General features: G+C 42.3%; 1 protein-coding gene across 6 annotated transcripts in view; it reads left to right on the top strand.

Annotated features, from left to right (window-relative positions):
- Window positions 1–17,853, top strand: part of CBX5 (chromobox 5) — a 44,716-nt gene that overhangs the window by 14,522 nt on the left and 12,341 nt on the right. For 2 of the 6 annotated variants that reach the window (XM_078449815.2, XM_078449812.2), the window contains 2 exons: window positions 11,086–11,264; window positions 16,796–16,982. In XM_078449815.2, coding sequence (XP_078305941.1) covers window positions 11,128–11,264; window positions 16,796–16,982 — 324 coding nt within the window. In that variant the 5' untranslated portion in view covers window positions 11,086–11,127. Of the gene's footprint in view, window positions 1–8,973; window positions 9,082–9,124; window positions 9,323–10,748; window positions 10,824–11,085; window positions 11,265–16,795; window positions 16,983–17,853 lie in introns of those variants that run through there. The other 4 variants (XM_078449817.2, XM_078449813.2, XM_078449814.2 and 1 more) reach the window with 4 other exon arrangements.

Raw genomic sequence — 17,853 nt, 5'->3', positions numbered from 1 at the left:
CGGCCCTTTCGGTGACCCAGGTTTTAACCACGCTACCCGATCTGGGAGCATCAACCCTGCTGGACACCCCCAGCTATACTGGCACTGACTTACAATGGATTAAACACTTGCCTATGACCCAATGCTTGCATGGCTGGTGGAGGGCCGCATACTCCAGCATCATCCTGCCAGAGGAACTAGGACAACGAGTCCTATCCAAAATGCGTCGGAGTACTCATATGGGAACAAGAAAGATGGAAGACCTCATACGACATGCTAAGATCATTATTAAGGACTCTCGAGCAAAGATCGAGCAGATTGTGGCAAGCTGTCATGCATGCCAGCTAACCAACGCCACCACCCATGGGTCTAAGGCCGGAACCCGACTCAGGGAAGACCGCCCAGGAGCATACTGGGAAATAGATTTCACCGAGGTAAGGCCTGGAAAATGTGGGTACAAGTACTTGCTAGTTTTCATAGATACTACGAAGATGTAGATACTACGTGGACAGAGGCATTCCCCACTAAGCACAAAACAGTGCAAATTGTGACCAAAGAGCTGCTGGAGGACATTCTGCCAAGGTATGGATTTCCTGCCAGGATCAGATCCGACAATGGACCGGGGTTTATTTCTAAGGTAACACAGGGAGTAGCACAAATACTGGGGGCAGATTGGAAATTGTGCTTACAGACCCCAGAGCTCAGGTCGGGTAGAGAGAATGAATAGGACATTAAAAGAGACCTTAACTAAATTAGCCTTGGAGACTGGCGGGGACTGGGTCACTCTCCTCTCCTTTGCCCTATATAGGATGAGAAACTCACCATATAAGATGGGACTAACTCCCTGCGAAATCATGTTTGGTACATCCCCACCTATCATTCCTGCCTTGAAACCCGAAGTGCTTGCTGAGTTCAATGACCAACAGCTTCTTTTCTCCCTCCAAATGTTACAAAGAGCCCATGAGCAGGTATGGCCTAAGCTGAAGGCCCTCTACGAGACCGGGTTGCCTCCTGACCCCCATCGGTATCAACCAGGCGATTGGGTATACGTGCGGAGGCACCAACAGCAGGCACTCCAACCTCGCTGGAAAGGACCCTACATTGTGATCATGACCACGCCCACTGCTCTCAAGGTCGACAGAATAACTCCCTGGGTCCACTACACCCACGTCAGGCCAGCTGATCCACACGCCGTCCTCAAAGACTTTGTTCCGGAATGGAAGAGTCAGCCTGACAAGGACAATCCTTTAAAGCTAAGGCTGCGTGCCTACCACTTGCCTCGCTAATATTACTTGTGCTGTATCCCCTCGCAACTAAATCCAACCCCCACCAACCACTTAATCTAACCTGGCAAATCATCACCCCAAGCACTAATCAGGTAGTAACCCAGCTGTCAGAACTACACCCCAGGGGAACCTGGTGGCCTAATCTGACAATCGACCTATGTGACCTGTTTGGGAAAAACCCCAACTTCCATAACGGATGACTAGGGATACCAGGGTGTGGCACCGAAGTAGGCAAAACAGCCCTCCAAAATACCTGTTTTTACGTATGTCCAGCCCCCTCCCAATCCAGTAATAGTATTTCATGAGGTGGCTGGGCGGACTACTTCTGCCAGGCATGGGGTTGCGAACACACTGGGACATGCAATTGGCTATCACAAAACCCGTCCGGCCTCATAAAATTCCAACTGAATACTACATACCCCTCATGCTCAGAACGCCCCTACTGTAATCCAGTCACCATTTCCTTCATGGAGACCGGGAAACAAGCAACAAATTGGGGAGCAGGACTTCTGTGGGGACTCCGGCTTTACCAAAGCGGGTATGATAATGGAGTCCTATTCATGATCAGACAACTAGAGAACCCAAAAGGTCAAACCCTTGGAATAGGTCCCGACACTGTGCTAGTGCCACCCGTGCTAACATCTCCTCAACCTCAGAGGCTTGCCCACAACACTTCTGATGGGGGCACCCCAGTCCCAACTCTCCTCTCCCCTCTCCTCCCCCTCGACCCTTCTCAACACCTTCTTTGGGCCCTGATGTCCAAAGCTTACAAATTCCTTAACGCAACTAAGCCCAATCTTACCCGATCCTGCTGGCTGTGCTATGATATCTGCCCCCCCTTCTATGAGGGTATTGCAATAATGGGGCAATATAACACGACCACGGACCCTAATGCTTGCAGGTGGCACTGAGAGCCTGGTAGTAAAGGCCTCACCTTGCAGTCCGTGTCAGGCCAAGGACTCTGTATAGGCACTCCTCCACGCACCCACCAGGCTCTGTGCAACGTTACACAGCCTATAAATAATACAGGGTATTATCTACCACCCCAGGACAGTTGGTGGGCTTGTTCCGAGGGTCTAACTCCCTGCGCTCATGGTCAAGTTATATACAGAACTGAGGGATTCTGTGTGCTGGTTCAACTACTCCCTAGAATCATCTACCATTTAGATGAACAGGTGCTTCAATGGAAAGATGCGGATACCCACCAACAAAATAAACGGGAACCCATCTCAGCCATCACCATTGCCTCCCTATTAGGAATTGGATTGGCAGGCGCAGGAACAGGAATTGCCTCACTAGCCACCCAGGCCTCCCATTACAGTAGCCTCAGGGCTGCCATTGATACAGACCTAGAGCGCATAGAGACCTCCATTTCTCACCTCCAAGAGTCCCTAACATCCTTGTCTGAAGTGGTTCTCCAAAACAGAAGGGGATTAGACCTAGTCTTTCTACAACAAGGGGGAGTCTGCGCTGCCCTGAACGAAGAGTGCTCTTTCTACACTGACTACTCAGGGATAGTACGAGAATCAATGGCTAAGGTAAGGGAAGGATTAGCCAAGCGAAAACGAAAACAAGAGCAGCAACAGGGATGGTTTGAATCACGGTTCAGTCATTCTCCCTGGCTGACTACCTTATTGTCCTCCCTAGCCAGTCCCCTAATCATCCTTCTCCTTCTGACCTTCGGGCCCTGCCTCATCAATAGACTAGTGGCTTTTGTCAGGGACTGAGTCAACACAGTTCAACTCCCGGTACTCAGGCAACAATACCAACCACTGACTCTCTCGACAGAAACCCAGAACCCATGATTGGGTCCTGCATAGGATCCTCTGGAAAAGGGGGGAATGTGGGACCCAAGGAATTTAACAAAAATCCCCTACCCCTGGACAAGCAGAGCAAGACTAACTCCATCTTGTGCTACACCCGCTATCTCATGTATAACCCCCACATGACCTACTTATTGCTTAAGACACTCCCCCACCCTAGTCAAGCCGCTGAGCACACTCTTACTGGAAACCAGCTCACTTAGGAATGCGGAACCCCTAACCGCCAGAGAATGTAAACCCCACCTTTTGCTCGCCAAACTTGCGCGCCAATTCTGACCAGAGTGATAGGCTAGTTCAAACATTTACCAAAAATTTACCATAGGGTAAATTGTAATTCAGTTGGCCACCTGCATGTGGACTGACATGAATGTGCAACTTTCTGTGTGTGTTACAATCTCATTGGCCGCTGGCCCCCATAAAACTGCTACGCCTCTTAACCTAGGGGTCCAAGTCCCTGCTCTGCTGTGTTGGGTATACTTGGGCCCAAGCTCGAGCTTGCAAATAAACCCTTGTGCGTTTGCATCGGTATTGGCTCCTTGGTGGTCTCTCGAATTCAAAATCAGGGGCATTACATTAACACCCACCTGAGACTGTGGTCCCTTAAGAGGAGTTCAGTACATTGCAAGGACAGAATTGTTGGAAAGCATTATCTGGAAGACATTTGCCCATAGCGGTGCCAAATTCTACTTTCTCATAAATCTTGGAACAATTGGATGTCTAACCTCTTGCCCAGTGATGGGTTTGGGTGTGGCCTAACTAAATTTAAAGAGGACTGACACTTGAAAGAAGAAATTCAGTAGATTAAAAATTTTTTTAAGTGTTTATTTATTTTTGAGAGAGAGAGTGTGTGTGTGTGAACAGGGGAGGGTCAGAGAGAGAGGGAGACACAGAATCCGGAGCAGGTTCCAGGCTCTGAACTGTCAGCACAGAGCCTGACACGGGGCTCAAACTCACAAACCGTGAGATCATGACCTGAGCCGAAGTCGGACGCTTAACCGACTGAGCCACCCAGTCACCCCAGAAATTCAGTAGATTTTAATAAAGGAAATAAAATCCCATATAAAATTATTTTGTGAGATTGTGATCTTGTAATGAGATCTCAAGAATTTGTGCTAAACATGTCAGTGAACCAGACTGATTAACTTCAAGCGGTTCTGAGAATCACTATGGTACACATTCATTTATATTTTTTAATGGTGTGGTTCATTGCTTGGAGGAGAGTACAGCCAAATAAAATTTATAAGGCACCCTTTATCTATTTATAATGTATATGTTTTAATCTAAAAGTACAAAAGGCCCTTTACTCCCTTGCTCACTGGAGCAAGAGTCTTGGATAATCAACAAACAGGATACTTTGCCCCAGAATAATTCTGTGACTGGTTGAGGCAGTGCCTAGGCCTGATTTTTAAAGGATCACAAACTGGAGCTGCACTAGCCAAAGGGAGAGCATTTCCTCTCTCCACGCTCCTCTCTATTAATAAAGTTTGTGTTGTCTATATGTGGCTTGTTAATGATAGGGGTGTTAACGACCACAGTTAATCTTCCTCCTCAACTCTTTCCTAATCCAGTCTCTTAAATAGACATTTAAAAAGCTTCTAACTCCTCTTGAATTGGGTGCTCATGGGCTTTTGGTGGAGGTGGAGTGATAGTTATCAGCCCATTTAACAAAACCTGAGACAGCCAGGACAGCTGTAATGTGCATCTCTATGCCGTGTTTTTGTTAAAATGCCACATGGCTAATACTTTGGAAATCATAAATCTAGTAGAAGAAAACATCTTTATAGAGGGTATTTTAGTTTTATGCTGTATGTGTTACAAACTCAAAATCATTGGTACTTCTAGATACATAAAGAACAAAGAACATAGTAGACCAGATTAAAACGGTTCTGTAAATTTGGTTTCTTTTCATCTGTTTTATTTATCACGATAAGGCTCCTGGAAGACAGTGCTGTAGCTGACAATTTAATCTTCACCTAAGCTACTAACTTTCCCCAAGTACTTTTGGGAGAGAAATGGGAATTTCTCAAGCCTGGGCTAACTGAATTCACCCATTGGCAGCATATTTAATTAATACATGTGATAGGGAGCTTTGCATATGCCCTCACCCTTTTCTCCTCTTTATGTAGGCTTTCTGGAGGATTTTTGCCTTGCTAGTAGGCTTATAGATTTTATTTTGAAACTCTAAAATGGAGGTGCCTGGCTGGCTCACTTGGTAAAGCATGCAAATCTTGATCTCCGGGTTGTAAGTTCAAGCCCCATGTTTGGTATAGAGATCATTTAAATATAAAATCTTTAAAAAAAAAGAAGAAGAAGAAGAAGAAGAAGAAGAAGAAGAAGAAGAAGAAGAAGAAGAAGAAGAAAGAAAAAGAAACTCTAAAATGAAGAGAGAGCTCACCGATTATGTGTTTTGACATTTGGTCTGACTACCGCCTCCAAATAGTTCAGTGGGTGGTTCAGTGAGGCACTTTACCAGTTGGTTTTCGTTACTTTAAAAAAAATACAAAGCAAGCTCAGAGAAAGATTTAGAATTATGTTGTATATATACTTTTGCTCGTAAGTAGTGATGAAAATAAAATGTGCTACACCAAGATCTAAGAAAAGCCACCAAGACAGCTGGCATTGCAAAGTAGTGACTGGAGGGACTGGAGCAGAGCCTGAACTGGACAAACAGATCCCAGAGACCCTATGTGGGTGATTCTGTGGTTCTAGGATTGATAAATGCAAATAGCTGACCATTACCTCTGTTGTTCTGGATTGTCCCAGTTTTCTGTAATGGTCTCTCTGTACCTTCTGCAGACTAGCAGTTCTTAATACATTTTTTTAACCCTTGTAATGATATAATGAGTGGGATTTTTTTGTCCCTCTTCTCTTTCTGTTTTACCTCCTCACTCCCCCCCCCCCCCCCCCCAAAGATTTATCTGTTAAAGAAGTCTCCTGTCATCGACTTGGAATGTGGGTTCTGACTGTGCCTGGCCACAAAGCTCTTTGATGTTTTTCCAAGGCTGACTTCTTACCAGATCCCTGGTTTAGGTATTTTTTTTTTGCCTAGCGCTCAGGCCTGTAAGGTGAGTTTGCCTTGTGTTGTTGATATGAAGGGTTGGTGGAGCCTACTCTTTTCTCACATCCTGATGGGCAGTTAAATTGCTGGAATCTATCTGTAGCTGTTGATGCCTTTAGCAGAGTTACTGTGTGTAAGAAAGGGCTGAGAACTGTTACGCTTGAAAGACTCTAGAAACTTGAGAAGCTGCTCACCCCTTCCTATGGAGATTTCTATAAGGATAATGTTGCGCTCAGGCTCATCCTCTCTTCCTTCGTCATGGTATCGGGATTCTACCTTAATCACTCCATCATCCTGCCAGCCATGTCTCATTTCTCATACTTGAACGCTCCCTCCTCTCAAGCTCAGCGTGAACCACCAGTCTTGATGCTTTATCTGGTCCGGGCTCTAGCCCTTAAATTGTCCGTCTGGCTTTGTGTTTCATTTGACCCTAATATACTGGGTCGCACTGTCTAAAGGAGAATTATGTTCCCTCCAACGTCTGAGTGCATTTCTCATTTCTTACTGCTGCTCCTGAGCAGATCTGTAACTTCAAGGTTAAGATAAGACACATTCCATCAGAACTATGTCGTCATCCTTGCCAGCTTCTGATCTGTGACTGTCCAGGAGATTTACAAGACACTTGCATGCCATTCTTTACAGAATATTATGGTTGGACTCTGACTCCTGGCATCACGCCCAATTTGATTTGTCAGCTGTTACAAAACCCATTTCCCAAAGAGAAAAGGACCTTAGCCATGTGCCCTTTAGGCAGTTCTTAAAGAGGGGGAAGGAGGAAATTGATCTGACATTATTTCCGGGTGTTTCAGGGAGGGGATACACACCAGAATATTTTTGTCCTTTTCCTTGTTGATTTCACTTTTTTTTTTCCTAAAAGATTGCACTAAAATATTAATGTTGCTGTCATTCTTTCCTGTTCTTTATCTCTTCACAGAATTACTGTTAGTCTTTTCATACTACCACTCCAATGCTTTTCTGAGCTTTAAGAAGTAAAAATAAGTATTTTACCCTTAAGAGAGAATGTACCTGGGGGCGCCTGGGTGGCTCAGTGGTTAAGCGACCCTTGATTTGGCTCAGGTCATGCATGATCTCACAGTTCATGGGTTTGAGCCCAGAGTTGGGCACTGCACTGACAGCTGCGGAGCCTGCTTGGGATTCTCTGTCTCCCTCTCTCTACACCTCCCTTGCTCACTGTCTCTCCCTCTCTCTCTCTCTCTCTCTCTCTCTCTCAGAATAAACTTAAAAAAAAAAAGAAGAATGTACCTGTGTATTCTCTGAAGCTTTATTAGTTTACTGGTGCCTAGTTAACAAAGACACTCTTCTTGATGTCTACTAACATGTTGAGTTGCAGGAGTTACTACATGTGATAGGGTTTAACAGTTTAGGAATTTGGAAGGTCACATATTTCCTGCTGCTGTTGTATTTGGCCCTATATTTTTACAAAAGCTTCTCTTTGGGGGACTTACCATCTCTTTGGTTTCTATATAAACTCACTGTTTCCCTAGGAGGTAGGCAGTGGGGATTTATTTGGCCCATTTTAGTGACTGGGGTTAGATCTCAGTTATTTACTCTGTATCACACATGGCAAGTTAATCACAGAGTCAGAACCCTGATCTAATTCCTTTGGCATTGTTTTCATATCCCTTAACTACAAAAAGTTTTAAAAAGTTAGGAAGAGTCCAAAAAGGCAGTTTTTACTCAGATTTCCTGACGGGTCCATTCAAAGTTGAGGAAATCTGTAGTTAAAAACTGTCTACTTTACTCTCATACCCTGCAATCTCTTCTGTTTGATAACCAAAATAATCACAATTCTCTGCTTTTTCCTCACTTGGGTTCTTTGCTTTGGACTGTCCCTTTTTCTTACTCTCCTATGGAAGCAATCTCTGGCTCTAAAGACCTATATTGTAAAGCAGAGCAGGGCTTTGGAGCTCTCCTAAGTGTTCTTTAGGGCCAGGAGAAAGGACACTTTATGGGACTGCAAGTCACCAAGTATTTCTTTTCTTTATCTCAGCCTTCCTTTTCTCAAGTGTTAGGCATTATTGGTATATAGGGTTTTAAATTATTATATATTAATGCTTTGGGTGGGTCGTAATTATTCAGAAATTTGTTTCATAACGTTATAAGAACAACTAATGAAAATGGTTTTAACGATGGTGAGGATGGACTTTTAAACTATTCCCTTTTTAAAAACTGAAGGATTAAATCTTTTTCTACCTATAATGTCAGTTGATAGGTTTTTTGGTAATGCTTCAAGTGTCTGGATTCTGTTTCTGTATCTCGTATTCTCCCAAAGAAGGAAAGTTGTATAGGGTCTTGAAATACTTCCTTTTTCCCCCTTTCCTGCTATCCCCCGCCTGCCCCCCCCCTCCCCCCCCCCCCCCCCCCCCCCCCGCCGTGCATCCCCCAAGCAATTTTAATTAACTGTTCAGTGACAGATGGTAGAAAAGGCCTTGTTTAAAGTGCTTCTGGGCTCGGTTGGGGTGGGTGGTTTGAACTGATTCCCTGTTGTACAAGGACCTAGCCTTTCCCCTCCCCCTTCCATTTGAGCTATAATCCTGTTAGATGATCTTAAAATGCTATTGATTAATTCCCAGTGCTCTTAGAGGAATAAGTACAAGTTTTGGGTTTAAAACCCAAGAACCGATTCCCTTGAGCTCTGAATGCCTTAGCTTTGAGGCCAAGGGAGTACCTTCCAACTTCTCCACCCAGTCTTCACAGAAAAGGAAAGTTAAGCCTTTTAACTTTTCCGTTTGCTCCCCCCCCCCCTTAGTCTAGTACTGCTGCCAGTTGCCATGGCAACGGGCTGGGACAGCTGCGCAGTGGCTCCCAGGCAGCTGGGTGGGGGCGGGGGAGCTGCCAGCCCGCCAAGCCCCAGACCTGGGAGGGGAGGCCCCTCCTGTTAGCCCAGAGGGAAAGAAAGAACTGGGGCGATCCGGTAGGTAAAGGAGGGAACCCCCATTCATCTTCTACCTTTGGGGCTCCTCTTCTGCATGAAGGTATAAAGGGAGATTTTCCTCTTTCCTCCCTCAAACTGAAGAACACATATGTAAATCCTTGTTTTTCCTCGTGAGGCATGGGAGGCCATAGCCACAATGCTTAACTGCATGCATCTAACCCGGGGCTGGTTTTAACCCCAGCGCTCTGACCTAAACTGCTCAGCTCCCGGAAATTCCAAGGTGAGTGGGGGTGGGGGTGGGGTACTCTCCCTGGAATATGACATTTCCTGTCTCTGGTGAGGTCGGAGGCTGTTTTTATTTTAAATAAGATTTTTTTTTTTTTTCTTAAAGCTTAGGACTCTCTTCTAAATTCATGGAAAAATTATTTTGAAACTCCTGTCTACATTTCTCCCCCTGCCACCCCCTCTTCCAAATAAAGGACTTTAATAAAAACTTAGTTTTATTACAGGGCAGTAATGGGTACAATTTTTTGGGTGGGCAGCCCTATTGCTAATAGGTTCTGGAGACATGGTTTCCAATTAGATGTTCTTGGAATAATTCCTTAAATGTTGCTAACTTGAGGCAAATTGATAAATGCAACTTTTTATGCTACTTGACTTGAACAAAATTCTGGGATTAGTAGTGGCCTTCCTTGTTCCTGGGAGTCCTCTTCTAGTCAGGATGGAAATATTTTTAGAAAGTGGCGAAGAAAAATCTTTTAAGATTGCAGGAAAAGAAAAATGGAGTTCAGCTAAGAAAACAATTCCTGCTACTCTATAATCCAGGCTGTAGGCATCATTTAACATGGTTAAAGAAGAATTCTTAAAAATGATTATGGAAACAACAACATGGGAACTTAAAAAACTAGATTCTGTGTTGAGTACCCCCTAGTTGTGCATTTTTCTGAGCTTAACTCAATTTCCATTTGTGTTGCCTTGCTTCAGCTTTCCTTGGGCCTATGAATGGTTCCTCTGTGTTTTGAGGCTTCGTGTTGATGTGAGTCTGGGGCCAGAGTTCTTTTTCCTCCTCTTCTTCCTTTGGCCCATAGTCAACTCCAGTTAAGAGAGGTACCTCCTTAACTATTTGGATTAGTTGAGCCTTGAGAATTACTGAACAATCCAATAACTAATTTCTATTTTATGGAATAAAATTTTCTTTTTCTCCCTACCTTTCTCCCATCCCCAAATGAAGAAGGAGGCTTGCTGTGTCTGAGATGCCAGCCTTGCTTTTGTAAGCTGATGGATACTATGTAGGGACAAGCTCAATTTGTTTAAGGGAGAGATGTACCAGGTCACCGAAGACAGTGGTGAAAGATGCCTGACCAAGCCTTTTTTGTGTGCTGCTAAGAGGCTAGTCAGGATCCTTAGAGCAGAGGAAGGCTTACAATTCGTGGCTTTTCTTTTTTCATTTTTATAAAGAAACTTACTCACCTTGTAGGGAAAGGTTTTAATTCTATCCCTCTTTTAAGCTGATGGTTTTCTGCATTTCTTTGAGATCCTGGGTTGTAAACAGTTACAGGAGTAACATACCATACCACTTGTCTTTTGGAATCTGAAAATAGAGGAGTTAGACAGTTGTGTCTAATAATGATTTTGGTCTTGTAAGCTGAAGAGAAAGTTGTGGTTGGGAAAGTGGGGATTCACCCAGTTTTTACTTATATTCTTAGGAATCATCTGTAGAATGCTTCAAGACCCAAGAGAGGGGTACAGTACTCCCTGCATTCCATCAAGAAGAGACAAAGGTTTTTTTTGTTTTTGTTTTTTTAAATTTTTTAGTGTATTTATTTAGAGAGAAAGTGAGTGAGCGGGGGAGGGGCAGAGAGAGGGAGAGGGAGACAGAAACCCAAACTGATGTGGGGCTCAGTTTCCCAAACTGTGAGATTATGACCTGAGCCAAATCAAGAGTCGGATGCTTAACTGACGGAGCCACCTAGGTGCCCCAAGCAGTGACAGAGTTATAACTCCTTGTATGGATTCTGACCATTTTGTCCTTCCTATTTGCAGGAACCCGGTGGCCTTAATCCTTCAGGTGGAACAGCTTGCGACATGGGCAAGAAAACCAAGCGGACAGCTGACAGTTCTTCTTCAGAGGATGAGGAGGAGTATGTCGTGGAGAAGGTGCTAGACAGGCGTGTAGTTAAGGGGCAAGTGGAATATCTACTGAAGTGGAAAGGCTTTTCTGAGTAAGTGCCTTCTTTTAGGCCTTCGGACTCTACCGGGTGGATACCTTTGGTTTCTTTCCCCATGAGCCACCACCATCTTTGTCTTTTCCTCTCTCCACCTGCACTCCTCCTAAGAGTCAGAAGACACAGCAGTAAACGAAACAGAAGTCTCTCCCTTGAAGCTGGGGTTCTAGTGATAATGCTTTTGAGAGACAGTATGGTGAATTAGGTGCGTAGATTTGGAGCCAGATCGCCTGGGTCCAGATTCTTGCTCCCCAACTTAAGAGCTGGGTGACCTTGGTTTTAGTTCCTTATTCTTTTTCCTCTTCAATAGAATAGGAAATAGTACTTGTCATAGAGATGTTGGGTAGATGTAGAGCCTGACAGGTAAGTTCAATGTAACTATAAACTGTTACTGGGGTGCCGGGCTGGATCATTTGGTACAGCATGTGACTCTTGATCTGAGGATTGTGAATTTGAGCCTCATGTTGGGTGTAGAGATTATTTAAAAATAAAATCTTTCTTTCTTTTTTCTTTTTAAAGTATAAACTGGGGTGCCTTGGTGGCTCAAGTCAGTTAAGCATCCGACTGTTGATTTTGGCTCAGGTCATGATCTCACAGTTTGTGGGTTCAAGACTGGAGTTGGACTCTGCATTGATAGTGTGGGGCCTGCTTGGGACACACTCACACTCACTTTCTTCCCCCCCCCCCCCCCCCCCCCCCGCACTCATGCCCTCTTTCAAAAATAAACGTTAAAAAATAAATAACTAAAAATTGTTACTGTTACTATTCTTTTGAATATAACTAATCTAAAATATATATGTTTAAGCAGAAGTTGTCCACCCCATAGCCTAGTTTTTCAAAATGATCCTTGAATCTCAGAAGTGACCTAGGATGAAGGATTTATCTTAATGGGAAACTTAAGTCTGAGGCCACATTTCCCCCCACATGGGCCAATATTTATTTTTGTTTTAATTTCATTTAAAAAAAAATTTTTTTTAATGTTTATTTATTTTTGACAGAGAGAGACAGAGCATGAGCGGGGGAGGGGCAGAGAAGAGGGAGGCACAGAATCTGAAGCAGGCTCCAGGTTCCGAGCCGTCAGCACAGAGCCCGATGCAGGGCTCAAACTCACAGACCGCGAAATCATGACCTGAGCCGAAGTCGGACGCTCAACCAACTGAGCCACTCGGGCGCCCTTTTTTGTTTTAATTTAAAATGTACAGCTGAAGCAAAAGAAATGGAGTGAACACTCAGATACACATTGCCCTAGTTTCTGCAATTAATAATATACTTTATCAGTCTTGGTTTTTGGGGGTTTGTTTTGTTTTGTGTGTGTTTGTTTTTTCTTTTTGTTTTTTTTTGTTTTTTGTTTTTTTTGTTTTGTTTTTAAGACCTAAACCTATCACCCCCCATCCCCGCCCTTTTTTTTTTTTAATGTTTATTTATTTTTGAGAGAGACAAAGACAGAATGCGAGTGGGTTAGGGGCAGAGAGAGGGAGACACAGAATCTGAAGCAGGCTCCAGGCTCTGGGCTGTCAGTACAGAGCCCGACGCGGGGCTGGAACTCACGAGCTGTGAGATCATGACCTGAGCCCATGACCTCAGCCGAAATCAGATGCTCAACCGACTGATCCACCCAGGCTCCCCTTTAATCCATGAGCTTTAAGAATGATACCGAAGTGGGGCACCTGGGTGGCTCAGTTAAGCATCTGACTCTTGATTTTGGCTCAGGTCATGATCTCATGGTCATGAGATTGAGCTCTGTGTCAGGCTTCACTCTGAGTGTGGAGCCTGCTTGGAATTTTCTCTCTCCCTCTCTCTCTGCCCTTCCCTTGCTCACACTTACTCTCTCTCTCTCTCTCTCTCTCTCTCTCTCTCAAAATAAATAAACATTACAAACAAAACAAGTGATACTGAGGTATTGATTGGAATGTCTGTTAGGAAGTATCTGGCTTTATGCTGAAGTGCTAAAGGATATTATTCTTCTTTGCAAGAAATAGAACTAGACATATATTGAAGCACAGAAGAGGTAGCTTGAAAGGTGAAGTACGTGAGGCCGTGTAATCGTTAGACATTTTGCCTCAATTTCTGATTAATTCCCTTCCCAGGATGCCTGATCACAAAGAATGGATTTCTCAGAACCCCAGTGAACTGATAGAAAGTGATGTAGGCTTCTTGGAGTGGCTGTCCAATAGAAATCTAATGCAAGCCACATGTGTAATTTTAAATTTTTTGGTGGCCACATTAAAGAAGAGTGAAATTCACTAAATTCTACTCCTAAAACCAAACTTGAATTTAAATAAAATCTTGGAAGAAAGAAAAAGTGAAATTAATTTTAATAATTTTATCTAACATAGTGTATCAAAATGCTATTTCAACATTAATCAGTCTAAAGATAAAATATCATACATTGTTTTTTATGCTAAGTCTTAAAAACCTGATGTATGTTTTATAGCACATCTCAGTTCAGACTAGTCACATTTCAAGCGTTCAGAAGCCGCTTGTGGCTAATTGTTATCATACCAAACATCTTAACATTAAAGTGTAGGGCTTCAAGATACTAAAAAGGTTCAAGTTTTGACAGTGTCTTTGGACAAAGGTCTGAATCAGGAGCCTATAGAACATACTTAAGGTTATTTCGTACGTAAGTCAACATTTCTCATTTGGAGCACTTTTGGCATTTTAGATGGGACAGCTCGTGCACTACAGGATGCCTAGCATCTCTAGCACACCGCACCACAGGTAGCACAGCAATCAGAATATGCCCTTCATATTTCTGAAGAGGAATGGTATCACAGCATCCTTTAGAGATGAGAAATACAAGTTGGACAGACCAAGGAATAGGAATTAAAATAATACTGAGGGGTGCCTGGCTGGCTCATTTAGTGGAGTGTGCGACTCTTATTCTTGGGGTCCTGAGTTTGAGCCACACATTGGGTATAGAGATTACTTAAATAAGTGAATAAACTTTAAAGAAAATAACACTGAAAGATTTTAAGGGTGCTTATTGGGCCCAGTGAATCACCATTGGAAACTCTTGGTCGTTTTTTTTTTTAAATTTTTTTTTTTTTCAACGTTTTTTATTTATTTTTGGGACAGAGAGAGACAGAGCATGAATGGGGGAGGGGCAGAGAGAGAGGGAGACACAGAATCGGAAACAGGCTCCAGGCTCCGAGCCATCAGCCCAGAGCCTGACGCGGGGCTCGAACTCACGGACCGTGAGATCGTGACCTGGCTGAAGTCGGACGCTTAACTGACTGCGCCACCCAGGCGCCCCTCTTGGTCGTTTTAAAGGTACTTGAAACTATATGTGTATTTGAGCTACTGGTAGCTTACATAGATTAAAGGGGGGAAGACAATTTGAGGTAGATGGATTAAAGCAATTGTCCTTACTTTCTCAGAAATGCCCAGGATTTCATTAAAGATGAACAAATTTTGCCCACTTCAGCATTGTCTATAATTAAGTACCTACCTACTGCTTGTTAGGCAATGGTCAGATTTTGCTTCATGTGTTCTCTTTAATTCTTATAACAGCCTTTGGAAGTGTTTTCAGTTTACAGATGAGGAAGTTAGCGAAGTTATTTGCCGAAGATAGTGTAAGCATCTGGCACTGGTTAAGTGCTGGCACAAGGATCCAGTATCCGATTTCTTGGCCCTGATGGCCCAGGCTCTTTTTAAATTATATCATGCTGTCTTTTGGGGGAAAATTGGTTGATGTAGAAGCAGCAGTACTAATATGGTAGGAGAAGAGATAAACCTATTATAGCATTACAGGACCGGCTTGCCTTGCTGTCAGTAGAGACTCTCTCCTATCCCCCCATGTCTGCCTAGTTGTGTCACAGTGTTGGCATGCCTCTTGCTTTTGGTGTCTTAATTTCTTCTGGGATAGTAAGCTATATGGTTTGTGGATTTGGGGGAAAGTTACTGTATGAGGTGGTTTTTTGTTTTTTGCTGAAAGAAGAGCTATGAAGGAGAGTCTTTTCTAGTTTTAGCTCAGATGATTTTGAAATACATTTTGTCTTATTCTCAAGCTCTTTTTGCAGAAGGTTATTTAAATCTAGAGTAAATACCAGATTTTTCCATTATTCTGCTTAAGTCAAGTTATTCTGGCATGTGTTCAAACCATGCCCATCTAAAGACACCTTAAAAAACAATATTTAAAATGATAGTGCATACATTAAATTTTTTCCCAAGTCAGTGAAAGGATTGTAGAAATCATTTTCTACATTTAAATCATTTTCATTCACATATAATCATTAATCATCCTACAACTAAAATACATTTTTAGGTGTACTTTAATATAAACTAGTAATACTCTGTTAACCGAAAGAACTTCTGCCACTGGCTAGGAGTGAAAAGGATGCCTGGTCTGGTTTTTCCCATGTAGGTACATTTCATGCTTTGATTCCATAAGCTTCTGATGCAGTTGGTAGTTTGGTTTTCCAAAACCCATGCCAGGAATACATAGAACAACTTTGTGAATAATAACTGTTTGTTTTTCTCTTAATGGGACTCCCATGATCCAAGTTTAATTAAACTCATTTATTCAGTTTGGGTTTTTTTATTAATATAAAAATGTATTTTGACTAGTAACAGTAGTCTTGAATCCATAGCATTGAATAAAACATCCCAAATCCCACTTCTGAGTTGTCTTCCTACCATTTGCCTATATTCTAATGATTGAAGCCGTCACTACCTTTTTTCTTAATAATTATTTTCAGTCCTTCAATAATTGTTGATATTTCTTCAAAATAAGTAAAATTAGTGTTAGTAAAGTTAGTGTAAACTGGGGGTGCAGGTCTTACTATGTTATTCCTTAGGATTCTCATAGGTATGAAATCACATTTTGCCACTTAAAAGCAGAATTCATGTTTGAGTTTTTAAAAGCTTTATTGAGGTATAATTTACATACCATAAAATTCATTCATTGAAAATGTACAATTCAACAAATTTTAGTAAATTCATAGAGTTGTGTAGCCACTATTAATTACCACACTCAATTTTTAGAATTTCCGTAATCTCCCCAGATGCCCTTGAACTCATTTGTAGTTAATCCCAAACCTCAGCCCCGAGGAACTACTGGTCTGCTTTTTGTCTCTAAGTGTGTCTTTAGTAGACATTTCATATAAATGGAATCCAGTAATATATAGCCTTTTGCATCTGGTTTCTTTCAGCTTATTATTTTTGAGGTTCTTTCATATTGTGGCATGTATTAATTAGTATTGTGTTTCTTTTGTTGCTGAATAGTATTATTATGTGTAGATATACTGCATTTATTCATCCGTTCACAAGTTGATGGACATTTGAATTGTTTTCTGTCTTTGGCTGTTAAAATGCTGCTATAAGTAATTGTGTGCAAGTTTCTTTGTGGATATATTTTTTCATTTCTCTTGGATAGATCCTGGGATCAAATTTATTATCTCTTTTAAGTATAGGTTTTTTTTTTTCGTTTTGCCTACCTGTCTTTAAGAAAGCATTCGATTTTTTTCCCCCTCATTCTTTCCGTTTTTTTTTTTTTTTTTCTTTTTCTTTCCATTCTTTGTGCCCAGGGAGCACAATACTTGGGAACCTGAGAAAAATTTGGATTGCCCTGAGCTAATTTCTGAGTTTATGAAAAAGTATAAGAAGATGAAGGAGGGTGAAAATAACAAACCCAGGGAGAAGTCAGAAAGTAACAAGAGGAAATCCAATTTCTCGAACAATGCTGATGATATCAAATCCAAAAAAAAGAGAGAGGTAAGCTTCCTTTTCCCTTTTCCCCACAAACAATTGTTTTGCCACTCGCCCGCCCTCCCCCTGCCGCCCCGCCCCCCCCCCCCCCCCCCCAGCCTTATTATGGTTGTTTCTTTTCTAAGGATGGTCTGCAAGGTAATTTGTTGAACAAAAGAGCTTCCAGGGAGATATGTTTATTGACTACAGCGCCCCCTCCTGGCTGAGTGAGAAATGTAATACTGTATGCGTTTCACTGAATTGTATTAAGGTGGCAAAATTAAATCCCTCTAAAACAGGCAGCCAGCCACTCCCTGTCTTTTCCATGAGTAAGGCAGCTAGGTTATCTTAGATGGGGAGGGACTTGACATTTTTAAGTCTACAAAAAGGGTTTTAAAATGTTTACTACTTTACTTTTTTCCTTTTGTTCCAAAGGTAGCACTTATTTTCAAACTTTTATATTCTCTCACTTTTTAAAATTGAGGTGTAATTCGCATAACATACAGTTAACTATTTTAAAGTGTACAGTTCAGTGGCATGGGTATTTTCTCTTTTGATCTTATTCTACATATTCCAAATAAATTAATTTTCATCTCTTGAATCTTTTTATTGTTCAGTTTGGAAAGTGTGTTTATGAAATATTGGTTTGATTCAGTTGCTTTAATCCTTCTGATCTTCAGCTCTCAAATAACTAGCATAAGCACTGTTCTTACCGCTCTTTTTTCATCTATCTGTGTACACACACATACATACACACACACCCCACCAGCTTCCACTCGTTTATTTCAAGGTTATGAAGCCTTTTGTGGTGAAGGATGTATCTATCATACCTTTAACGTTTAATAAAATAAAAGCATAAGTCCACTTCTGAATCTTCAGCATTACTGCCATAAGCGTC

This window comes from Panthera onca, chromosome B4 (assembly GCF_046562875.1).
Source record: "Panthera onca isolate mPanOnc1 chromosome B4, mPanOnc1 haplotype 2, whole genome shotgun sequence".
Classification (NCBI taxonomy): domain Eukaryota; kingdom Metazoa; phylum Chordata; class Mammalia; order Carnivora; family Felidae; genus Panthera; species Panthera onca.
The sequence above is the reverse complement of the archived record's forward strand: the minus strand, read 5'-3'. Positions and strand labels throughout refer to the sequence as shown.